This window comes from Thrips palmi, unplaced genomic scaffold (genome assembly GCF_012932325.1).
Source record: "Thrips palmi isolate BJ-2018 unplaced genomic scaffold, TpBJ-2018v1 HiC_scaffold_16, whole genome shotgun sequence".
NCBI lineage: Eukaryota > Metazoa > Arthropoda > Insecta > Thysanoptera > Thripidae > Thrips > Thrips palmi.
This window is the reverse complement of record NW_023144625.1, coordinates 4,270,840-4,296,449: the sequence shown is the minus strand read 5'-3', so window position 1 is coordinate 4,296,449 and position 25,610 is coordinate 4,270,840. Positions and strand designations below refer to the sequence as shown.

At 42.4% G+C, this 25,610-nt stretch overlaps 2 protein-coding genes across 9 annotated transcripts in view; one reads left to right on the top strand and one right to left on the bottom strand.

The window, feature by feature from the left end:
* LOC117642432 (E3 ubiquitin-protein ligase TRIM32-like) overlaps nt 1–12,039 on the bottom strand; it is a 17,877-nt gene extending 5,838 nt beyond the window's left edge. The window contains exons 1-2 of one of the 8 annotated variants that reach the window (XM_034380661.1): nt 7,005–7,092; nt 6,519–6,815 (exon numbers count right to left, since the gene is read on the bottom strand). Coding sequence is in view for 2 of the 8 variants with exons in the window: in XM_034380659.1 (XP_034236550.1) it covers nt 5,691–5,701 (11 nt within the window). In the remaining 6 variants the exon portion in view is untranslated. Of the gene's footprint in view, nt 1–336; nt 432–3,171; nt 3,608–5,690; nt 5,991–6,518; nt 6,834–7,004; nt 7,093–7,225; nt 7,404–11,943 lie in introns of those variants that run through there. The other 7 variants (XM_034380664.1, XM_034380663.1, XM_034380662.1 and 4 more) reach the window with 7 other exon arrangements.
* LOC117642495 (E3 ubiquitin-protein ligase TRIM32-like) lies at nt 7,136–25,610 on the top strand. The gene is made up of 8 exons (XM_034380742.1): nt 7,136–7,214; nt 7,306–7,425; nt 8,292–8,376; nt 11,873–12,012; nt 15,868–15,999; nt 20,537–20,592; nt 25,153–25,469; nt 25,585–25,610. Exons 5-8 carry the CDS (start codon nt 15,868–15,870, stop codon nt 25,608–25,610), a joined length of 531 nt encoding a protein of 176 aa, XP_034236633.1. The 5' UTR covers nt 7,136–7,214; nt 7,306–7,425; nt 8,292–8,376; nt 11,873–12,012.

The window sequence follows — 25,610 nt, the reverse complement described above, 5'->3', positions numbered from 1 at the left end:
GAACATACCTAATAAGCCTGCAAAATCTCAGCCAGATCGGCCGAGCCGTTCAGGAGGAGTAGTGTACACACACACGCAGACAGACAGACAGACAGGAAAAATGTTTCAACCCCACTGGAGTAACAGGCTTCGCTATCGCTCAGCCAAAAAAGTTACAAGGGATCTAGAATGCCCAGCATGCATCAAGTTAGAAGTAACCGACGATGGACAAGCCAATGCCTGCCGAAGGCAGGCTAGCGCCGCAGGCCAAGGTAGGTACGCCAGGCGCGGATTGGAGGAAGAGGCAGCGACACATCGCGAAGCCTGTTACGACAAGACGCGGTCTCGTAAACCTACCTTGTTATCTAGACTAGAAAACGCCCGCAGACGCTCACAAGTTCGTTCAACGTTAATAATAAGGTGAAACTCCAACCCTTGCATCTGTTACAATCTGCCCCAGGCCGAGGCAGTTTGAAACAGAGATGGGGCAGTTTGAAACAGCTGTATGGAAGTCAACACGGCCAAGAAGAGCCGCGTACACAACTCCAATAGATTCAAACAGACTCAAATAGACGTTTCAAACAGACTCAAATAGACGTTGCCATGCAAGTGCTGACATTTTGATGAGCTCTTTCAACATTTTTAATAATAATCTAAAAGCCAAAAAAAGGCATATTTTTCAAAATGCGAATTTTTTGAAAATGCGTATGGCAATGGATTTGTCTCAGAGAGACGAACAAAAGTTGTTAGCACACATTACTGTTTTGGAGTTGAAATAAAGGCCTTTTTCTGCCCGCAAAGTTTACAACATGCAATAGTCTGTAAATGTTGCATTTTGATGCAAGTCACGGGTCAAACATACAACGTCTCCATGCCACTGTCAGAAAACTCCGTAAAAATACGGAAATTTAACGGAGACTGTCCATTTTTTGTAACGGAGATCTCCGTTTTTTTGAATTATGGATTTTCTCCGTGAAAATATGGAAGTTATGTATATAAATGAAATAGAAGCCTTACTTATAAAAAAAACAGACTTATTCACGTTATCGATGGGTTGGGTGACCAACTGATTAGGTGTTCCAAGAGTACGCCTTCCCTTAAGGCCAGGGACAGGTGAAAAAATGAAGAAGTTTGGTGAAATTGAATGAAATGAGTTCTGGGTGGAAAATGGTCCTTTGGACCTTCCTCTTTCAGGATCTGTCGGGACTTCGACTATCCGGGACCTGGAAGTGCTTAAAATACATCTTTTCGCACACTCCTGCATTTACGACACTTTAGTAAAATTGTCCGTTTTGCCATCAAGGGGGGAGGGGGGAGGGGGGTTCTAGCGAAAATCTTGCCATTTTTAAAATGAACCCCACTGTCATAATTTGTTGGGAATATGAAATCATACTTCAAAGAGACTAAGATTTGATTTTTGAAGGCATATACTAGGTCTTGAACCCAGTCGAATTGTCTTTTTTGGACTGTTTTGGCTTTATTTAGCCGTATCTTGAACAATCCTCTTGCGCATACTATTTTGACGTAAAAGGCTTATCTTCACATTTTGCACTTCTTCGATTCATTTTAAAAAGATTCCAGCATGCCTAGTTCAAAATTTCCATTATATTAGTAATCACATGCTTTTTTCATCTAAGAAGTCACTAAAACTTGTCTATTTTGTACATTGTTGATCAATTTAAGTGAAATGCATGCTTTAGAAGCTTGCCAATGATAATGTAATGGACATTTTCAGTTGTGCATGCTGGGATCTTTTAAAAATGGATCGAAGAAGTGAAAAATATCCAGGTCAACCTTTTACGACAAAATAGTATGCGCAAGGAGATTTTTTTGGCTGAAAATCCATTAAAATCTGTCACCAAACTTTAAACGCCCTTTTCTCCGAAGACATTTTTTTAACATTTGAATGGTCCTGTGCGCATACAGTTTGAAGTGTCGTCAATGATATTTTTTCCACTGACTCAGTAGGTTATTGCGAGGAAACGCAAGTGACAGTTTTTGTATATTCCACCCAGAAGTATGGTTTTGGATATCGGTTTTTACAAAAAAAGGGAAAATCTTTGGTTTTTGAAAAATGTCAAAATTGAAAAGTTGGTATTTTGCTATCAGTGCCGGAAACTAAAATCTGTCACTTGCGTTTGTTCTTTGGACTTAGACGAACAAAAAAATATGTCGGTCAGGTCAATAACCCAAAATGGGAAACGCACAGGAATTTTTTAACAAACACTTAAAAAATTATAAAAAAGCCTGTATCTCAGGAACCGCTTGATATTATGGGATGGGATTTTGGGTGAAATAGTTTATCATCAAGAGTAAGATTTTGACAGAAAATAAGAAGTTTTGGACCAGCAGTTTCTGAGATCATTTTTTCACCTGTCCCTGGCCTTAAGCGACCTCGCCTTAGGGTTTCCGTTTACTTATCCGATCCTAATGGCATGTGGTCAAGTGGATCCTCGAACAGTTTTGGAGAATATCACTTTCGTCTCAAAGGACACTGTTTGCATTAACATCGAAGGTGGAAGGAGGGAAGTAAACCGTTAAAATGCGTTTATTTCTGCAAAAATGCGGTTCATCTCCGTAAAAATACGGAAAATCTCCGTAAAAATATGGAAAATTTACGGAGCCTCCATTCCCAAAATTAGAGTAACTTTCTCCGTAAATTTACGGACTTTTTTCTGACAGTGTGGATGCCATCTCGAATTACGAACTTCCATCATTAGGCTCGCTTTCCATCATTGGCTGAGCGACAGCGAAGCCCTCAGGTGGGGTTGAAAAGTTTTGTCTGTCTGTCTGCGTGTCTGTCTGTCTGTCAGTACTACTCCTCCTGAACGGCTCGGCCGATGTGGCTGAGATTTTGCACACTTTTTGGGTATGTCCTTGGCTCGGCACACGCGAAATTTCACTGTCCTAGCTCAACTAATTCAGTTTTAATAGCCGAATAACACCTAAAAAATGCCGAAAAATCGAGTTTTCTGTAGGTAGATCTCTCCTGTCTTGATAAAAAGGGGGTCTGGGGGCGGGGCCCCCCAGCATGCAACAAATTAGAAGTAACCGACGATGGGCAAGCCATGGCCTGCCGAAGGCAGGCTAGCGCCGCAGGCCAAGGTAGGTTCGCCAGGCGCGAATTGGAGGAACAGGCAGCGAGACATCGCGAAGCCTGTTACGACAAGACGCGGTCTGGCGTAAACCTACCTTGTGTAAAACGTTTTTGCTTGTGATATTGCTGTGTTTCTAACTGCCCCATCCACTTCTGTTTCAAACTACCCCAGAGGGTACCATTCCAGTTGTGCTGCTCCCCGCGGGACTTGGTGAGGGCTACGTCAGTGTCCGAGGGTGCGTTACGCTTGCCTAATATGGTACTAAAAGATGAATTAAAAGCGCGGGGGATGATCGCTTACTAGCGAAACCCAGACGGAAACTCCCGTGACATAGAAAATTAGGTTTCGACCAATTTCAATGTTACCGAAGTTTCACCTTGTTTTCAAGGGCACCAAAGTGCGCCGTTGACGAGCGTGTCGATCGCAAATCAGTAAGATCATGAAAATAGAAGATTGTGCACACTCACATTTCCTTCGGCAGCCTTCATTGCTTTAATATTGGTGTTTGTTTCAAACTGCCCCTGTTTCAAACTGCCCCACCCTCCCTTAGCTCACTTTAATATGAACAGAAACCCACAGTTAGGACCCCTGCGTTAGGACTCCCAAAATTTTGGAGGTTTGCGTAACAAATTTAGTCGTGTCTCCCACACGAATACCAAAAAAGTTTCCAGCCTTCAGCACCTGGCAAATCAATCTTAGAGGACATATAAAAAAAAATAACATAAGAGTTTTGCAATATGCCAATCAGATCTTTTACCAGAAGAGATTGAGTACACAATATGTTGAAAGTCGACCAGAATCACAATTTTTAGGTATGTTTTCAACAACTTATATCTCCAGTTAAAAAAATTAACACAGATATTGCGAAAAGCCTCTGCTATCATTGTCATAGGTTATTTAGTATCGATTTGCCAGGAGCTGGAGGCTGAAAATTCTATGGGTATTCGTCATTTTTGAGCAAAATTTGGGACAGACGACTAAATTTTTAGGTTAACTTCAACAGCTCCGGAACTACTGTCCAAAATGTAGATTTCAGTTCATCTTATAGGAACAGCAAACAATTATGCTGCCAGAATTATTCTGAGAAACCAAATTTCACATTTTTACTTTACCATATCATTTAACTATTATTGTACCAAACAATGGTTTACATCAATACACCAAATTATTTGGCTCAATTCCTAATGGTCACGAATGCACATGGAATAAGAACAATATCTCTACTTGACCCTTCTTACGCTCTCTATTTAGCGGAATAAGGAAACAACACAACTTGTGTTTTTATGAATCTATCGTGAAAAGAATCAAGTCACCTTCCCCCCAATAAAAAAGAAACACTATACATCAGCAGTAAAAATTAAACATTCATGAGACCTGACTTTTCATACCTAACCTCACCATACCCCCTCTCCAAATCTTGTTCCCCCACCGCCTCTACCACACATTGTCTCCTAGGTCTCTAGGCTCCAAGAAGACGATACAGAAGGCGAATTGCGCGCAGTTGTGTGTGGTTGGGATTCGACGCATGCCAAACTTCGGCTTTCTGTCTCAAACCATGAAACCAATCAAAAAACACTTAAAAGCGGCAGAAAGAGACAACTTTTCCCTACTTTTCAACTTTTAACCACACTGAGAGAAATGTTTTGGGGCCACACCTAAACTTACAGCTGTGACAACCAATCTGTTTGGTCGCTGGGGGTTCAATTAAACGTTCGATGGCCACATTTAAATCGTTTAGTCGCACTACTTTAGCTGTGAGATGTACTCTTTTTCTAACATGTCGTCCGTCTACTATAGCCACTGCCACTAAATCAAATCTTGTTACAGTGACTGAATGCGATAAGGTCTGACGGTTGACTGTTTAGTCCTGACACATAAACGTAAACCGATGAAAAAACGACTTCCAAACGAGTACTCGAACCACGGACCTACGTGTTACGAGTCTGTCGCTCTACCAACTCGCCCACCTGGCTGACTGAGAGAGGCCGGCATTGATGGGCCTCTTGGACTGACGAATGTGTGCGGACGCACCGAGAAAATGATAGCTCGCTCCCTTTCCTGGGGTCCCAAGTGTCCCACAGTCCATCTCCTGACAGCACAATAGTATACAAAGATACTAGGCCAGGAGAAACTGGTTGCGCTACGGGGAGTTGAACCCCCGAACCCGGCTTCTTATCCAGCCTCCAGGCGCGGAGACCACTGAGCTACCGCACTGTTGAGAATGTGGCGGAGCGCTGGGCGATGGCAACGCGACTTCCGTGTTGAGTGTCGCATCGCCAGTGTTTCGGTGCCACACCTAAACGCTTTAGTCGCGACTACTGACCATCGATCAAGCCAATGACTAAAGCCAGTTTAATCGAGTCCTTTCATGCTGACTATTATTGGCGGTTCAGTCACTCTCACTATTTAGCAGTCTTATTGTGATCATCGGCTGAACAGTTGCAAGGATTGAACTCGTGTAACTGTCGCCATTGGGGGGTTCCACAAAACACAGTTTTATCGTGAGGCACCGACCCCTTCTCTCAGTGCAATTTTTTCATATCTACCTGTGTTTTTGAGGGCGCTTATGACGGAAATGAAAACCATTCTAACCCCGAACCCAGGTTGGAATACCGTTCGAGCATAATTGTATCAGAATTTTTATCCCAAAGCTTCTCGAGGGTGCCAAGCTCAAGTTGATGTAGTTAGACCACCGAACTCTGTAACTCCATACGTGTAAGAAAGATCTGGGGGCGGAGCCCCCTAGCATCAACGTAAACACCACATGCTGCTATGACTTGCGATCACGTCGACTAATGAGGCGATGTGCCGCAAAGGGGCCTGCCGAAGGCACGCCAGCGTCGCAAGCCACGGTAGGTATGCGCCAGACGTGTGTCGAAATGCAGCAGCATTGCGAAGCCTGTTACGATAAGCCACGGTGTACCTTTAAGTTGAAGAAAGACGGCGGGTGATCCGGGTCGGTCAGACCGAGCGCCAAATTGAGCTGAACACAATAACGAGACTAAGAGAGTTTGCAGAAGAAACGAAACAGATGCTCTCCGAAAGTCAAGGGGTGAATCACTCAGCGTTCTGGTGTACACATGAGTACATGAGTACGGGTGAATACACCTTTTAACACTCACAAATTTCACATTTTAAACGTTTTTTTGGCTTGTTTTAGCGGTTAGGATGACACACAACGCCAAATCGTGTAAAAACTGAGCGAATTTTGCTCTTTTTAAACATGTGAGTACACTGAGTACAGGCTAATTTGTACACATGAGTACGCTTGTGATTCACCCCTCGCCGAAAGTATACTCTGAAAACCTTACAGACTATTATGAGCGTCACATTACACTTGTTATAACAAAGTATGTTGAGCATACATAAGATTGCAAAGAAGGAAATAAGATTGTACCACTATGAATGCTCAACATACTTGGCAAGGTTTTAAGCGTCTACCTTTAGTTAAGCGGTTAAGCAGAGGGATGGGTCAGGGCCTGACGGCGTAGCGCTGCGTTTCATCGGAGGAGTGGGTCAGCAAGTGTCCACCCAGTGTCGTGTCGAGAGCTCCGTGAGGTATTCCTTGAGGCGCGCTGAGCTCCCCCTAGTGGGCCCACTAGCTCCTCCCTTCCCCTCTCGCCTCCAAACCCGCCGAGTGTCTGGATCCAGCGTTGCCAGACGTGGCGCCCGAGCGGCCGAAGAAGCGCCGAAGTGGCGCCGAGTGGCGAACCCGAGTGCACTGTTAAAAATCCCGTACTTTTGTACGGAAATAGTGCAGAAAAATATAGTACGGAGGTACGGAAAAAAGAACGGAACGTTCCGTACTTGCACCATATGAACCCATGTAAATTGGTTCGGAAAAACAGTACGGAACGTTCCGTAGTTGGCAAGTACGGACGGTCCAGGCAAATTATTGACCAGACATGTTCCGTACTTTTTCCGTACTTTTTTCTCACAGTGTGGCGGTGGCGACCCCAGTGGCACTTCGGCCTCCCGAGTGGCGACTTCGCGGAATCAGTGGTGACCAGTGGAGATTTGGCCAGGCGCTCTTCCCTCGGCCCGCGCATTAGGTCAGAACCACCGTGTAGAGAGGGCGTGGACCAAGAAGTGCCCATAAAAGATCATTGCCCAAAAAGCCCAAGAGTTTTTTACGAAGTATGATTAACCGTTGATAAGAATATCTCTGCCTATTCCCTTGCTTAGTTTGACCAGCTGTATTGGAACATTTCCTTATTCCTTTACGCAGTGCTTCAAATCTAAAGAACGCGTCAGGTCTTACACGCCTAAACGCTTGAGGTGGGCGGATCAGGGCGCCTTCTGTAATCCCTATCTGGAGCGGGCAGGCACAGGCCGGCCGCAGGCGAAGGTTGGTGTTACGACAGCCAGGCACGGGTCGGCGTAACTGGCCGTATTTTACGATTCTGTTACCACACAGTGCACCCACCTACACTGTTAAAAATAATCGTAAATTTACGACATTTTGTAGAACAATTATGTCGTTTTAAAACGACATAGTTTGTTACGACTCAAGTCGTAAATATACGACTTGAATCGTAAATGTACGACATATTTGTCGCTAATTTTGATAGCGACACGTTTCGTTTTAAAACGAATTAAGTTGTAAATTTACGACTTAATCGTAAGTCTACGAACAATCGTAAATTATCTTTCGAATATGTCGTTCAGTTATGACTTCAGTCGTACATTAACGACTCTTGTCGTAAATGTGTGTTATGAATCGTAAATAAACGACACAAATCGTAAATAAGTGACCAAATTGTAACTTTTCACCAACTTTTCGGGGATTTCAGGTGTCGAAATATGTAATCGTGATTACGACATTGTCGTAGAGAAATGATTTTATAGTCGTTCAGTTACGACGAAGTAGTGTAAGAACGATTTCCGTCGCTATGAAAATTAGCGACTTTTTTGTCGCTAATTTACGACAGAATTTCTAACAGTGTACTCAGTCCAAAATATATCATTCCCTCAAATAAGTTTTCTTAGTTGCGCAAGCCTTTCCCATAGTAACGCCCCAGTCCGTTTCCACTGTGTAATATTATCAAAGTTACAGTATTCTCCAAATAGGGTATACTGAAAGAAACGAAAGAAAGTAAACGGCAGTGAGCTCTTGAAACAGCCTCCATGCGCATGCGCGCCGTGTGGGGAAACGTCTGCGCATGCGCAGAAGCTTTTAAAGGGCTTACTTTTGTTCTTCTTCGTCCGTTTCAGGATTCGAATACCCTACTGCCTGGCTTGGAAGGTAGGATCCTGGCCCGCCAGCCCAGGCCCGAGTTTCTGGGATTCTTTCCCTCAGGTAATACACTCTCCGACACTCCACGGACATTTTTTTCAGTAAACCTACAGTTTAATTATTTTTTCTACAATTGTAGTCCTTTTGATTGTAAGTACAGAAAAAATAATCAGCAACCTTACAGAAAAGTGGTCTGTTGATAATATTTTCTGCAACTACAGTTATGATCAAGCAGAAAAAAATTACTGTTCCATTCTAGTAAAAATGATCTATAAATGTAGGCAAAATGTTCTCTACATACAAAAAATATATACAAGAATTAACAGAAAAGATTTTAAAGAGTCAGAATAACTTTTTGGATGTTTCCGCTAAAAGTCACAATTCAACCATCTCTTAAAAGCCGCTTACATTGAGTCCTTTCTTGACTTGTTGAAGCTAAGAATGTTTTGTAGGATCATTTTGACTAAGCGCATTACCTTCTAATCAGCTTTGTTTGAACGGAGAAAAATTTCACTGAAAATATTTACTGAAGATCACAAAGTAGTCATCGACAAATTGTTTATGAGCACAAACTTTATCTTCTACATTTGCAGAAAATAAATTCTTTGATTATAAACAATTTTGTCATCATATTTCTACTGACATTGTAAATTTTCTGTAAGTAAGTAAAAGATTGTCTATAATTACCAAATTTGTTACCGCTAATTTATCTGTATCTCATGTAAAATTTATTCGATATGTTATTGAAAATATTTACTATATCATAGTAACGCTCTAAAATCAGTAAGCTGTAGAGTAAATTTTCTACAATTTAGAAAAAATAATCAGTGAAGGTCTGAGAGTGTAGGCCTTTCTTTCGAGCTTTTTTTACGTACTTTGCCGACGAGCCAGCGCATTTGTGTGGACAATATTTTACAATATGGCCTTGGTGTTCCATGAAGAATGTTAATGTTGCTAGAAATGGAACACCTTGGCCAAAATGTGAAACATCGCCGAATGCGCTGGCTCGTCGGCAAAATACGTAAAGAAACCCGTCACATAGGCTTAAGTAGAAGGTTTACTAGCGACTCGAGCGCGTCGGCGAAAGGATATGTTAGCGAATCCATGAACCGGAAGTCAAAGAACGAAAGTAAAAACCTAAACCGCTTGGGCGCATGCGTGCCCCCTCCACTAAGGCAGCGTCTGCGCTTCTCACTTTTGTTCTTTGACTTCCACCACTCTCATTCCAGGAACGTGACATCACGTTGAAACGAACGTGACAGACTGTCACGTTCGTTTGAGCATTGTGTCACATTCGTTTGGGTGTGAATTGGCCGAAAATCAGCTCGTTCACACACTGTTAAAAATAATCGTAAATTTACGACATTTTGTAGAACAATTATGTCGTTTTAAAACGACATATTTTGTTACGACTCAAGTCGTAAATATACGACTTGAATCGTAAATGTACGACATATTTGTCGCTAATTTTGAGAGCGACACGTTTCGTTTTAAAACGAATTAAGTCGTAAATTTACGACTTAATCGTAAGTCTACGAACAATCGTAAATTATCTTTCGAATATGTCGTTCAGTTATGACTTCAGTCGTACATTAACGACTCTTGTCGTAAATGTGTGTTATGAATCGTAAATAAACGACACAAATCGTAAATAAGTGACCAAATTGTAACTTTTCACCAACTTTTCGGGGATTTCAGGTGTCGAAATATGTAATCGTGATTACGACATTGTCGTAGAGAAATGATTTTATAGTCGTTCAGTTACGACGAAGTAGTGTAAGAACGATTTCCGTCGCTATGAAAATTAGCGACTTTTTTGTCGCTAATTTACGACAGAATTTCTAACAGTGCAGGATCAGCCGGCCGAGGGCCGAGGAGCGCGAAAAAGTCCCGAATCCCTGATCCGCCGGCCGAGGGCCGAGGCCGAGCGGCGGCGAGCGCGCCGAGCCAAATCTCCACCGATTTCGCGAAGTCGCCACTCCAGCGCCACTCGGGAAGCCAAAGCGCCACTCGGGTCGCCACCGAAACTCGGCGCCATTTCGGACCCATGTGAAGTAGGCTGCCTGTAGGCAGGCCCCACGCAAGAACGCGTGAAAATATAATAACCAGTCATTTGTAGACGGTTAGTAGACGATTGTAGACATAGTGGCTCAGCTGGCCACCGCCTGCACTGTTAAAAATTATGTTGTAATTTAGCAGTAAATATGTTGCTAATTTTCTTAGCGATCAAAGTTGTTTTCAAATGACTTTTGTTGTTTACTAACGAGTTGCGTCGTTCGTCCACAAGATGTTTGTAAAACCGATAGACAGCCTTATTTGCATCAATTTTTATTGACGATTAGGTCGGAGACCTAGTAGAGTCCCGGTTACCCCGCAGTAACCACTTCTTAGATTGTCCAGGTTGTTTGTAAGCAGCAAAATATTGTTTTGAAACAGCATAAGTCATTAAAATAATTAGCAACGAATTCGTCGTTTCAAAACAAGCAAACTTGTTCACAAACAACAGCGTTGTCGAGGTTGGTAACTGTGTTGTTGTTTTAAAACAACTATTTTTAACAGTGTGCGGTCGGTCGCGCTGAGTCGCCACGAGGTGGCGCTCGAGTCGTCAAATGTGGCCACAGACGTGAATCGCCCTGCAGTCACTCTCATTCCAGGAACGTGACATCACGTTGAAACGAACGTGACAAAGTGTCACGTTCGTTTGAGCATTGTGTCACGTTCGTTTGAATGCACTGTTAGAAATTCTGTCGTAAATTAGCGACAAAAAAGTCGCTAATTTTCATAGCGACGGAAATCGTTCTTACACTACTTCGTCGTAACTGAACGACTATAAAATCATTTCTCTACGACAATGTCGTAATCACGATTACATATTTCGACACCTGAAATCCCCGAAAAGTTGGTGAAAAGTTACAATTTGGTCACTTATTTACGATTTGTGTCGTTTATTTACGATTCATAACACACATTTACGACAAGAGTCGTTAATGTACGACTGAAGTCATAACTGAACGACATATTCGAAAGATAATTTACGATTGTTCGTAGACTTACGATTAAGTCGTAAATTTACGACTTAATTCGTTTTAAAACGAAACGTGTCGCTCTCAAAATTAGCGACAAATATGTCGTACATTTACGATTCAAGTCGTATATTTACGACTTGAGTCGTAACAAAATATGTCGTTTTAAAACGACATAATTGTTCTACAAAATGTCGTAAATTTACGATTATTTTTAACAGTGTGCGCGTCAAAACGGGTCGCGACGGTGGCGCCTCGGTGGCGATCTAGTGCGACCTGTGGCGCCAGAGTGGCGTCTTGAGCGCTCCCGTGGCGATCTGTGGCGGCGGCGACTTGGCCTCCGTGGCGCCCAGTGGCGCTCGGAGCGCGCTCTGGTGGCGCACTGGCTTACACAGGGTCTGGCAACCCCGAGCTTCTGGCAACCCTGAGGCTCAGGGCCTGAGCTGAGCTGAAGGCCAGTAGTCTGCCAGTCTCACTGCATCCCCGGCCGCGGCTTCATTTAAACGTGCTCGCAGTCGCGCTGAATTCGTTCCTAGACTTTCAGTTTCGATCGGCGCTCAAGAGTTTCGTCATCGTGCCTGCCAACCAGCCGTGCGCAGCACTTCACAGCCTCACTGCGGCCACATCCTGGTCCAGATTGCAGCAGCGCCCAGTGGTCCCCACTTCGGAGGCCAAGGTAATGTACGGACCATGAATAGCGCTCCAGCCCTCCCTAAACTGAACAGTGTGGACGTTGCTGCACTCGTATGAGACATCCTATTCGTTTGAGAGTGAATCGAGCGTTCTAGTCGCCGCCGGCCCAAAGAAAAAGAGGCAGATCAAAATAGGACATGGCGCGGGCCTAACCTCACCTCCCCAAATGCATCTGATTAAGAGTTTTCCGAAGCGTGACTCTACCATAAGCTTTTGAACCTGTTTCCAACATTGTTTGGGAGAGGGAACAAACATTTTTGTTAACAAACCTCCCTTAAATCGGACTCGCGGTAGCGTAACGTTACGCTCAACTCATCGAACATGGGGGCATACCCGAATAATAAGCAGTTACCTGCACTCTCAGCACGTTCCTGACTTTTTGCTCATTTTGTCAGTACTTATGCCAGTAATTTATGCAACCATAATACGTACTTTTCCTTTTTTTGGAGAACTCCTTAGGAAATATTCAATAACGTACTTGGAATTTTGTTTTGTATATAATTTTACACAGGAAATTAGACATACTTACGTAGAAAATATTAAGTATTACTGCTGTTTATACTAACGAATACGTTATTGATGAGGAAGAAGTCAGTACCGTGCTGAGAGTGTGGGGAAAAATCGCGTTCTCACGAGAATCTTTCAGTAACGTTACGCTTGTGCTAGCGTAACGCCGTGTTTTATGGTGGCACTGGAGGGTGCCGTTGCAGTTATGTCGACCACAGCCTTCGTTGCCGTATTGTCGACCACGCTGATGGGCCCCCTCTAACCTTGCGTTGCAGCTTTGTCGACCACCGTGGTTTATAACTGTTTATTACTGGATAGGATTTATGGACATAACTGCAACGGCACCGCACTGGAGGAGGGCGCGTATGTAACGTAATTTATGGACGGCTCCTTTCGAGTAAGGCCCGGGCATATTTTAAAAGGTAATACGAGGCATCCCTTCGTTACATTTTATAAACGAAGGCAATATAAAATGTACGAATTTCGTAGGAGGTCTGGACCGGGAGTCATAAGCTGCTGTCAGTACCGGAACCACGTGCTTCTTTGTGGAACATAGGGCCCGTTACGCCTCGAAAAGTTCGTTGTTAAAAATGCGTGTCTGGCGGAGATTGCGGCCCCTGGCTTCCGGTCTAGTCCTTCCTTGAAATATTCTATTTGACTCTTAGTAAGAAGCAAAATCCGTCGTAATACGGATCCCTTCTACAACGCCTGCACTTCTTTCGTAACTACGAAGCAAAAAGCTTCGTAGTCTTTTGAGGGGGGGGGGATCAAAGGCATAAAAACCATGTTCTTTAGGGCGTGAACAGTCTTTCACGCCCTTTTAGGGCGTAAATCGTGTTATGCCGCAGATCAGCGGGTCTCAACCTTTTTCGGCTCGCAACCCTAAAATAGTAGACAAAAATTTTCGCGATCCCAGGAAAACTTTTGCTATAAAAATAACGAAAAATATTTACTTCTGGAATATTACAACTAAACGTGTGGAAAAGACAGATTATCATTATCCCTTTCCTGGGCCTTGGTGATCTCGGCCCTCGACCCCAATGCTGTGGCGTCTTGCCTCTAAAGAGCTAATCCCCCTCCCCTCCCTACACTTCTGAGAAGGATTTACCCGCTTGCTCGCAGCGCATGCAGGCCTTAAAACATCCGGACCATCCGGACAAACAGGCTGTTGGGTTTTCCAGTTTCCGCGAATCTATGTTCCCGGCAGTGCTCTGCCTGTAGCCCTGCCGGGAAACCGCCGCGACCCCAGGAGCCACACACGCCGCGCACTCTCAGCACGTTACTGACTTTTTGCTCATTTTGTCAGTACGTACTTATGCAAGTAGTTTGTGCAACCATGATGTACTTTTTCTGTTATAAAGAACTACTCAGGAAATATTAAATAATGAACTGATAATTTGGTTTTGTACATAATTTTACAAAGGAAATTAGTCATATTTGCTTATTATTGTCGTTTATACTACGAATGCGTAATTAATGAGAAAAGGGTCAGTAACGGGGTAAGAGTGCAGCCACCTTGCCGGGACCCCACAAAACAATTTTGCGACCCCTTTGGGGTCGGGACCCCAAGATTGAGAACCCCAGCCTTAGATTGGGTTGAGTACAACATTGATGAAACAAGAGCATTAAATTATGCTCTTAAAAGGCGTAAACGGTATACGCCCCTGGAAAGGCGTTAATCTTTAACGCCTTTGAAAGGAGACCAAAATTTTGCCAAAGAGTCCTATACCATATACCATTTTAGTATCCTTTCAAAGGAATTAACGATTCACGCCTTTCCAGCGAGTGGCTGGGCGGTGAGATGAGGCCGGGGGTGGTTGCGGGCGTGTGGCACGCCAGGGCTGGGCGTTGCCTCGGCGCAGGTGAGGGGCGGCCTCCGTGGTGACGTGACGGCCCATCTCCGGAATGCGGCGTTCGGCCAGACGTTGCTGGCGTTGCTCGAGGGCTGCAGCGTCAGCTGTCTCGGGGCTCGGCCGCAACGACCGGATCACGTTACGGACACTGGTAATATTAGAACATGAATAGCGTAGTTCTTCTCTTCATTCAAGCGTAGAACTGCGCTTGGAGACTATACCACCTTCTTGAACAGCACAACTACGCTTCAAGGGCATTCCCCCCATGCATTGAGATTGGAGGGAAGAAGGTAGGTGGCGCGCAGGTGGAAGCATGCCGAGCTAGTAATCCGGGGAATGCAGTTCGATTTTCCCGGATGTTCGGGTGTACCGGAGCGACGGGGCGAATGAGTACGAACAAACGATCGCTGAGGTTCAAATTTTGTCTTTTAAGGGGGGACATCACTCCAAAAACAGTGCCTTTGTAAAAACGTCATAAAAACCAAACGGAAAGAGAAAAATTGTTCATATTTTAACAGATAAAGTATAAAACAACACAAAGTCAATCCGCCAGGGCAGTACAGCGCTTTCGCTGAAAACACATTTTTGAGCGTTAGGTTAGACCATTTCGCACTGTTGCAGCGCTGGACGCCAAACGGTTTGACCTAGAACATTGAAATTTGGTGACAGCCTTCCTGAGATGTCTGGCTATGGTGGGTACCTCAATCACATTTAAAAAATCATTTTAAGTTGTGTTTGTTATTGACCAAAAATTATTGTTAATTTTTTTTGGACAAAATTGTTCAATTTTAAACGTTAAAAAAATAATAAAAATTGACCAATGCAAATTATTTTGCTACCCACCATAGCGGCATATTGTAGGAGCTTCCATGCTAAATCTCCCCGTTGTAGCTCAAAAACTGCGCCCTAGAGGCCTGCAACCGTTTGCAATTTCATGTTCCGAGAAAAACGCGATCAAAGTTGGGGAAACTGGGCTTTTCCCCTATGCATGTTTGCGGCGCACAACCTACTAAAACTGCAATTTTTTGAATTCCGGGATGCGGTTTTTACCATTTGACGCAGAAAGGAATGGTCTATAATATAAACTATTAAAAAAAAGTTGCAATTTTTGATAATTTGGAGTGATGTCCCCCCTTAAACCACGAAGTGTGACCACCAAATGGCGAGACTTTTGTGTCTGTCCACGGCCTTCAGGCCGGAACCGTCCGGCGTTTACAACCTTCAGGTGGCGGTGAGACACAAAAGTCTCGCCATTTTGTGGTCAGACTTTTGTGTCTGACCATTTTGTGGTAAGACTTTTTTGCCTGGCCAAATTTTCGCCAGACTTTCAGGTTTGACCAAAACTTGGCTATAGACCTTTGGATCTGTAGTGTAAACTTTACTTTCAGTGTACTTTTTTCGGTACCTCCTTACTCTATATTTCTGTGCCTTTCCCGTACAAAAGTACGATCATTTTTTTACAGTGTTTGTTTTTCCAGATGGAGTGCCAAGTGTGCCTGCAGAACTTCGACTCCACGGAGCGCCGGCCGAAGGTGCTGCCGTGCGGCCACTCTTTCTGCCTGAGGTGCCTGCAAGGGCTCCACGTGAAAAAATGCCCTCTGGACAACAAGGTGTGTACTGATAGCCTCACACTGTCCAACCAACTGTGGAGAACTCAACACTTCCTGGTTTGGCGTAGTTTTCTGCAGGACGCTACACTCTTATAAGCTTACGAAGCATTTGCTTCATAACTACGTAGAAAAGGAAGGCATTTTACAATTGCTTTGTATGATGAAGAAATGCTTCGTATTAGGGTAAGGTGCCCAGTGATGGCCACTTTTAGCGCACTGATGCGCCTTTAACCCCTTTACTAAGCGTCCCGCACGTCATACCGGTATGAAAATTTCCAGAAACATAAAAGAAGGATAGAGTAAAGGTTCCCAAGGGTAGAAACCAGCAAAATAAAATTTATTCTTTGAGAAAAAATTAACCAAACTATCAGTACAGTTTGCCCAGTAATGGCCACCTTTTGCCCAGTGATAGCCAGGGTCCCGGCCCAGTGATGGCCACACTAGGGTTTGAGCGCTTTGTTTTCGTTTTTGACAGTTATTGAACCCAATTTCAGCTGGTTTGCACCTTGTTCGAAGCTACAGGGGTCACTGTGTCTTAGGAAACGGAAATCAGTGTAACCCTGGGAACCTACCCTGGGAATCTACTTGTGTTTATACCATAAATATAGAATTAAAGTTAAAATTTCAAGTTTGCGATAGAAAAGATTTGGTTTCCGAAATGATTTGATCTCGAGAAGGTGAACATGTAATGTTAAGCATGTTATAGGTACAGACTTCAAATTCAAAGGTTTATCGGTGTCCAAAGTGGAAAAAGGTACAAAATGCATCTTTTTTCCTGTTTCAAGGCCGATAACTTCTGAAAATCAAGCCTGAACCTAAAACATGCTTAACATTTTTTGTTCATCTTGTTGAGGTGAACGCGTTTCTGAAATCGAATTGTTTCTATCGCATATTTAAAATTTTGACTTAAAAACAAAACTTATTGTACGTACGGAGTCTAAACAGTTTCCATGGTACCGTGAATTCAGGTCCCCATGAGGCAGGCGGAGTGAGATGCCAGGTCAAAACCAAGATATTTCAGGCAACAAACTAGACGGACATGCACGGCGTCGCATCGCTCGTTGCAAAGTCTGCCTCAAAACACTAGTGTGGCCATCACTGGCTGTGCACTGTTTTGCCTGCCCAGTACTGGCCACCACCCCTTTTCCCTCAAATGTAACGAAATTTCAAAAAAACTTGCATGTTATGGTTAACTTGCCCTCTTTCGATTCTTCTGACGTGATGTTTCTCTTGCACGGACCTCGTATTCACAAATGACAAGCGACGCCGTTAAAGCCTGCGCTAATCTGGGCCGGTAAGGAAAGCAACGTTCGACCGGCCGAGAACGCAGTGTTCAGCGCGCTGCGCCCGTGCGGCCGTCCCTAACACTAAAAAGCTGAAATTTTTTCGGCGTTGTGTTGTCAATATGTGACAGTACAAAACCTCAAAAGCTCAATTCTTTAACTAATCTCGCCTGGTGGGAAAGTCAGCGCAAAGTGTGAAGTGGCCATCACTGGTACCCTGGCCATCACTGGGCACGTTACCCTACGAAGGATTTTGCTCCATAATGCGAAGCATTCCCTCGTAGATTGTACAATGCCTTCATTTGCTTCGTATTACGAAGCGATTCTTCGTAGAGTTTTTACTGTGTAGACGGATACTCATGTACACTGCGAGAAAAAAGTACAGAAAAGGTACGGAATGTGTCTGGAATGTCTAATGTCTGGTCAACAATTTGCCTGGACCGTCCGTATCTGTCGTACTACGGAACTTCTGTACTATTTTTCGGTACCCGATTACATTAGTTCTTCGGACAAGTGATCCAGGAAGCGGAAGAAGGGAATAGTTCGACTTATCTCCAAATTGAGTTTCTATCTTGTGAGTGTGCCTCAGGATGGTTGGCATTATTGCACCAAATTGTTTGACCCAATTCCTAACAGTTAAGGAGAAAATCCACATAAAAACTGGATATTACTCACCATCACCCCCTCTGCGGTCTAAATTTTATCGGAAAGTGGAGGTAACTCAATCGAAGTCGACGTAACTGCATTGTTCACACTCTCCGACACTCCACGGACATTTTTTTCAGTAAACCTACAGTTTAATTATTTTTTCTACAATTGTAGTCCTTTTGATTGTAAGTACAGAAAAAATAATCAGCAACCTTACAGAAAAGTGGTCTGTTGATAATATTTTCTGCAACTACAGTTATGATCAAGCAGAAAAAAATTACTGTTCCATTCTAGTAAAAATGATCTATAAATGTAGGCAAAATGTTCTCTACATACAAAAAATATATACAAGAATTAACAGAAAAGATTTTAAAGAGTCAGAATAACTTTTTGGATGTTTCCGCTAAAAGTCACAATTCAACCATCTCTTAAAAGCCGCTTACATTGAGTCCTTTCTTGACTTGTTGAAGCTAAGAATGTTTTGTAGGATCATTTTGACTAAGCGCATTACCTTCTAATCAGCTTTGTTTGAACGGAGAAAAATTTCACTGAAAATATTTACTGAAGATCACAAAGTAGTCATCGACAAATTGTTTATGAGCACAAACTTTATCTTCTACATTTGCAGAAAATAAATTCTTTGATTATAAACAATTTTGTCATCATATTTCTACTGACATTGTAAATTTTCTGTAAGTAAGTAAAAGATTGTCTATAATTACCAAATTTGTTACCGCTAATTTATCTGTATCTCATGTAAAATTTATTCGATATGTTATTGAAAATATTTACTATATCATAGTAACGCTCTAAAATCAGTAAGCTGTAGAGTAAATTTTCTACAATTTAGAAAAAATAATCAGTGAAGGTCTGAGAGTGCAAAATGGCAAAAGGAGATAACTCAACTTGTTTCTTTATGAATCTAAAAAGAATCAACTTAAGGGGGCACACCAGTGAAAATCGTCAAATTTTCGCCTTCTTTTTTATTTCACCTTATTTTTCTGCTATTCATCCCGAGTCGAATGCCGCAAACCCCACCCCAAAATTCCAATTACTTTGGCTTGTGCACATTTTTTAAGTTGCTAAAAAGGTAATTATTTTGGGATATTTTAGACCAATTGTCAACGTTCAGGTTTTTCACTTGAAGTTAAATTACAAAACCCTTGAACCACCCAAACGCAGTTAAAAAGAGGGACATTCTGGCGCAAAACGAACTTAAATAAGTCAAAAGGCGCATTTATAATCCGAAAAAACACGTCAAATCTATGTTTCTACTAAAAGGTCTGTTTCTCAAAACACCTTTTTTGTACCTTTGTGCCACTCTCACAAGCGCAAAAATTGAGATAATTTAATGCGGTTTGCGGCATAATGTTCGTTTAACTTGCGTCTATGGTCTGAACCTCGGAAATGGCCATCCCATAAATAGGACGTCAGCTGCAGCCATGAAAGCGCGAAAAATTTGGTTAAAAAATTTGTTTCTATTTTTGCCTTTTGAAAAAACAAATTCAAAATCATTCTTTTTGCATGCCCGTGGTTCAGACCATAGCCACATGTGTCCTGTTGAGAAATTTTCAAATCCCGTGCTCGAGGCTCAATCCAGAGAGGCGGAATCGTGGCAGGAGTGACGCAAGGTCGCAGAAAAATGAAGTGCACTGGCGCTCCGTCTTGCCATCGCCACCCCACCCTCCCATACTGATTTTTCTTTTCTTTGATATAATTTTGATCCACGAATAAAATATCAATCGAATACATAGGTTACTTTTCTCAGAATGATCGTTTTTCAAAACCTCTGCATTTTCACTGGTGTGCCCCCTTAACACAACTGCTCCCCATCACTGGTTGGAAAAAAGAGGTAACTCCAAAAATGTACCACAGGAATAGAGACTCTGCGCAGACCTCAGATCATCTCCAAAGTCCACACTCTCATCACATTGACTTTTTGCTCATTTTGTCAGTACTTATGCAAGTAATCTGTGCAACCATAATATGTACTTTTCCTTTTTTTTAAGAACTACTTAAGAAATATTAAATAATGTACTGGGAATTTGGTTTTGTTCATAATTTTACAAAGGAAATTAGTCATACTTAGTTAGAAAATACTAAGTACCTAATTGCTGTTTATACGAATACGTAATTAATAATGAGAAAGTCAGTAACGTGCTGAGAGTGCACCTTGTTTGGGAGAACTAAGTAAATATGGTTCTGTAGTCCATTCCAACGTAAAGATTAAAATAACAGAAACCGTCTACAGAGTGATGCTACACTTTTGAAAATTTTCACAGTTATTTCTTAGGCTTTCTTGACAAAAATGCAATTGCATCATTCATTTCATTGGATTAATTTCACCCTGCAAACAGTTCTTTGTTTCTCCTGAAAAAAGATGAAAATCGAGTTATCGCCCTCTTCCGCTTCATGGATCAAGTACGGACGTTCCGTACTTTTTCCCCTACTTCCGTACTATATTTGTCTGTACATTTTCCGTACTTAAGCACGGAATTTTTTACAGTGTGGCATGAGAGTTTACTTGGTTTCGTGTGATTCTTCGTGGTTATTTTTATCTTAACGTTACAACGCTCCTTATGGCTGATCGTTCATTTTTTTTTCAGGCGTTTGACGCTTCACCTTCCAAGTTGATGGACAACTATAGCCTGATGGCTTTCAAGTAAGTCCACTCACTTTGTTTGATTAGAGCATGTAATTGTTGCGGTAAATTGCTTTCCCAGACTCGCTTTTGACTTTGAGTACATGTTATTTTTCAAAGGAAACTAGTCATACTTCGGAAATACTTGATCCAGGAAGCGGAAGAAGGGAATAACTTGACTTATCCCCAAATTGTGTTTTAATTTTATTATTGTGCCTTAGAATGGTTTACATCATTACACCAAATTATTTGACTGAATTCCAAGCAGTTTAGGAGAAAATCCACATGGAAAAAGGGTATAACTCTACTTAACCCCTTTTACAGTCTAAATTTCATTGGAAAATGGAGATAACTCAACCTTAGTCTACATGAGTCCGTTTGACAAATTGGCAAAAGGATACAACTCAACTTGTGTTTTTATGGATCTAGTGTAAAAAGAATCAACTCAACTTAACCACCCCTTAATTTTAAATTTCAATTTGGAAAAAAGAGCTAAGTCCAAAAAATACACCAGAGTAACATACACTTTATGCAGACTATTGTTCCACTTGACTTGTCTCCAAATTCCTCTTTGTTTAGGAAATATATGGTGAGCTGACTCCGCTTTCCATTTCAACGGAAAGTGATAAGTCGCAGAAATCCTCTTCGGAGTGACCTTACACTTTTGATTTTTTTTTCCAAAATTTTACTAATGCTTTTTGAAATTATTAACATCTGCAACATTCATTTGTTTTGTTTTAGTTTTCCCTGCTAACAGTTTTTTGTTTCTCCTGAAAAATGGCCAAAATTGAGTTATCCCCTTCTTCCGCTTCCTGGATCACTTAGTATTGTCCTCGCTTAAATGAGTATGTACTTAATGAGTGAAAGGTCCGCTGAGAGTGCAGATCTTGGAATTTGCTTCTTAGAACCGTATTTTTATAACTGACTCAAATGAATTCAAATGAGTACTTTAAACTTTCATTTTCAAATTAAAAAAGTGTGGTCAGTATAGCACAAGGTAGGTTTACGCCAGACCGCGTCTTGTCGTAACAGGCTTCGCGATGTCTCGCTGCCTGTTCCTCCAAACCGCGCCTGGCGTACCTACCTTGGCCTGCGGCGCTAGCCTGCCTTCGGCAGGCAATGACTTGTCCGTCGACGGCTACTTGTAACTTCATGCATGCTGGGGGGCCCCCCCAGACCCCCCCTCATTCTAGATCCCTTGTAACTTTTCAACTTGTCGGGGCTGAGCCCCCCAGACCTCCCTTCTTCAAGGCAGAAGTGATCTGTCTGCAGAAAACTCGATTTTTCGCCGTTTTTTAGGTGTTTTTCGGCTATAAAAACTGAACCAGTTGAGCTAGGATAGTGAAATTTCGCGTGTGCCGAGCCAAGGACATGCCCAAAAAGTGTGCAAAATCTCACCGAGATCGGCCGAGCCGTTCAGGAGGAGTAGTGCGGACACACAGACAGACAGACAGACAGACGTACAGACAGACAGGAAAAACTTTTCAACCCCAATGGAGTAACAGGCTTCGCTATCGCTCAGCCAATGACTTAAGGGGGGACATCACTCCAAAAACAGTGCTTTTGTAAAAACGTCACAAAAACGAAACGGAAAGAGAAAAATTGTTCATATTTTAACAGATAAAGTATAAAACAACACAAAGTCAATCCGCCAGGGCAGTACAGCGCTTTCGTTGAAAATGCATTTTTGAGTGTAAGGTTAGACCATTTCGCACTGTTGCAGCGCTGGACGCCAAACGGTTTGACCTAGAACATTGAAATTTGGTGACAGCCTTCCTGAGATGTCTGGCTGTGGTGGCTACCTCAATCACATTTCAAAAATCATTTTAAGTTGTATTTGTAACATACCAAAAAAAATTGTTAAATTTTTTTGGTCAAAATTGTTCAATTTTAAACGTTAAAAAAATAATAAAAATTGACCAATGTAAATTATTTTGCTACCCACCATAGCGGCATGTCGTAGGAGCTTCCATGCTAAATCTCCCCGCTGTAGCTCAAAAACAGGAAGTACTAGAGCTATTTTCCGCCTTTTCTTGAATTAATTTTATTTAAATGTGATAAAATGAATTAAATATGATAAAAGAAATTAAATATGATTAAATGAATTAAATGTGATTAAATGAATTTAATCTGATAAATGTGATTGCACTGCTGGTGCCGAGTGCAAGTTAGATGGATTGGAGTCTACACTAGCCGCGTGAGACCAGCATCGTTCTACCACGCAGGAAGATGCTACGAGAGCTCCAGCGCGGCGGCGGCGGCATTGACAGGGCTGAATTTAAGTGATCTTACCTATCCTAACCAAACCTAAAGGGCTCGCGACGGATCTCACTCTCACTCGCGACAGATCTTTCTCTAGCTTGCGATAGATCTGGCGAGTTACAGAGAGATCTGTCGCAAGTTAGAGGAAGATCCGTCGCCACGGTCTCACGCGGCTAGTGTAGACTCCAATCCATCTAACTTGCACTCGGCACCAGCAGTGCAATCACATTTATCATATTTAATTCATTTAAACACATTTAATTCATTCAATCATATTTAATTCATTTAATCACATTTAATTCATTCAATTAGATTTAATTTCTTTTATCATATTTAATTCATTTTATCACATTTAAATAAAATTAATTCAAGAAAAGGCGGAAAATATGGGGGGGAGCTCTAGGAGGGGGGAGCTCTAGTACTGACCCCTCAAAAACTGCGCCCTAGAGGCCTGCAACCGTTTGCAATTTCATGTTCCGAGAAAAACGCGATCTAAGTTGGGGAAACTGGGCTTTTACCCTATGCGTGTTTGCGGCCCACAATCTCCTAGAACTGCAATTTTTTGAATTTCGGAATGCGGTTTTCACCATTCGACGCAGAAAGGAATGGTCTATAATATAAACTAATAAAAAAAAAGTTGTAATTTTTGATCATTTTGGAGTGATGTCCCCCCTTAAGACATTTGATTTTGTTTTTCAAAACATATTACTTTCACGTACTGAATTTTTATTATCCGCAACATTGAGTTGTTAAGGGGAGGTTCTGGTGAAAACCTTGCTATTTTCCAAACGGATCCCACGGTCACAATTTGTTTGGAATATAAAATCTTTCTTTGAGGAGACTAAAATTTGACTTTTGAAGGCACATGCTAGGTTCTGAACCCAGTCGAAGAGTCTTTTTGAGCCTAGTTTGGCTGTATCTTAAAAAATCTTCTTGCGCATACTATTTTGTCGTAAAAGGTTGACCTTGACATTTTTCACTTCTTCAATTCATTTTCAAAAGATGCCGGCATGCATAGCTCAAAATTTCCATTACATTATAAATTGTAAGCTTCTTAAGCTGAAAAGTCCCTAAAATTTGTCTATTTTGTACATTTTTGGTCAATTACAGTGAAATGCTTGGTTAGAAAGCGTGCGAATAAAAATGTGATTTACATTTTGAGTTGTGCATGCCGGCATCTTTTAAAAATAAACTAAAGAAGTAAAAATTCCAATGCTAATCGCATTGCACCGTGTTCCCGTTTCCATAACTGGTTGAAAATCGAGGAAAACATGACAAGACAACCGCAGCCTTTGAGAGCATGCCAAACAATCCAACCTCAGCAACAATGGAGGGGCAGTTTCAATGGGCGCCTGTTCGTTCTTTCAGCCTCGCGATTTTCGAAAGGGCGCAGACGGGAAGCATATTGGTGCCAACCCACGAAAATTAATTTGATGCGTCGTTTCTGCTACGAACTCTTTAGTAGTGACAGACTTTAAAGATGGTCCAACGTTGAGACACCGTGCAATGTGTTAGCATTAGCATTTTCAAATTTCACGGCGTTTAGATTTTTTTTAATGGGCGACTTTAAATTTTGATGGGTGGTACGATGGGACCATGCCGTTGCCATGGAGATTTTTTTTCATGTTTTGACCATTTGCTCAGAACATATACGATTTCTTGTTACTTTGATGAGCCAGGAGGTTTAGTTTTGAGGAGTGGCACATTTTTTATTTGAACCATTTTTTCATATCATTAACGGTTCTCGTTTTCGATTGTTGCAAATTTATGTTTTTCGCGTTTACGGAAAATTTCCACGATGAATTTTCGAAAAAAATTGGAATTTTCGTTTTTTTCATGGTTGAAATAGTTTAGAGTTGTTTATTTGAAAATCGGAGAGGGGGGGGGGGAAGAATCCACGGACCTCGGACAATAGGGGTTCTTGGGAACCCCTAAAAAATGTCAAGGCCAACCTTTTACGACAAAATAGTATGCCCAAGAAGATTTTTAAAGCTATAGCCTAAATAGGAGAAAAAGGCTCTGCGACTGGGTTCAGCGCACAGAATGTGCCTCCCCACTGAAAAATTTTAATAATTACTTGGTAAGACATCAAATTTTTAACAAATTTTCACAGTGGGACCTATTTAGGAGAAAATAGCATTTTCACCAGAACCTCCCCTTAAGCATTGTTTTGCTGATGGGTGCTGATGACAAAAGTAACATACATTTTGACCTGGACCTAGTTAACACCACGCCAGGGTTATGAAGTTGGCGATTTTTTTTTACTGTACGGGGCGGGAAGTTACTGATTGCATCGCCACTTTTCCTTCTTTTTTTCAGGCCCGTCGACACGGCGTCCCTGCGCTTTTGGTGCCTGAGCTGCAAGCAGATCGCGCCTCAGGAGTGCGTGGAGCAGCACCCCGTGTGCAGCCTGAAGAAGGCCCGCGCCGAAGACGCCGAGCGGCTGCTGGAGGGGCTGCAGCGGGGCGTGGCGGCCGTGGACGAGCTTGCCAAGCTGTGTGAGTCGCTGGAGGGCTGGCGCGGCGAGCTGCAGGCGGAGAGGGTCGCCCTGGTCACGGCGAAGGGGCGCCTCCAGGACGCGCAGGGAGCGGACGAGGCCGTCTGGGACAAGGCCAAGCAGGACGCGGCACAGGCCGGTAAGCACGCTCTTGTCAGATTCCTTCGGCAAGCACACACCCCACTTTTAACTGAGCTGCACACTAAATTCTTATGGACTTTTTAAATGCATAATTATGCATTTTTTATGCGTAGTTATGCATGCTCAGATACGTTCTTAA

What these genes read in the sequence shown, in the direction of transcription:
- LOC117642495 (XM_034380742.1), top strand. Translation starts at nt 15,868, where the DNA reads ATGGAGTGCCAAGTGTGCCTGCAGAACTTCGACTCCACGGAGCGCCGG. An exon ending in AATGCCCTCTGGACAACAAG is followed by an intron (nt 16,000 to 20,536) that starts GTGTGTACTGAT and finishes TTTTTTTTTCAG; the next exon opens with GCGTTTGACGCTTCACCTTC. An exon ending in TATAGCCTGATGGCTTTCAA is followed by an intron (nt 20,593 to 25,152) that starts GTAAGTCCACTC and finishes TCTTTTTTTCAG; the next exon opens with GCCCGTCGACACGGCGTCCC.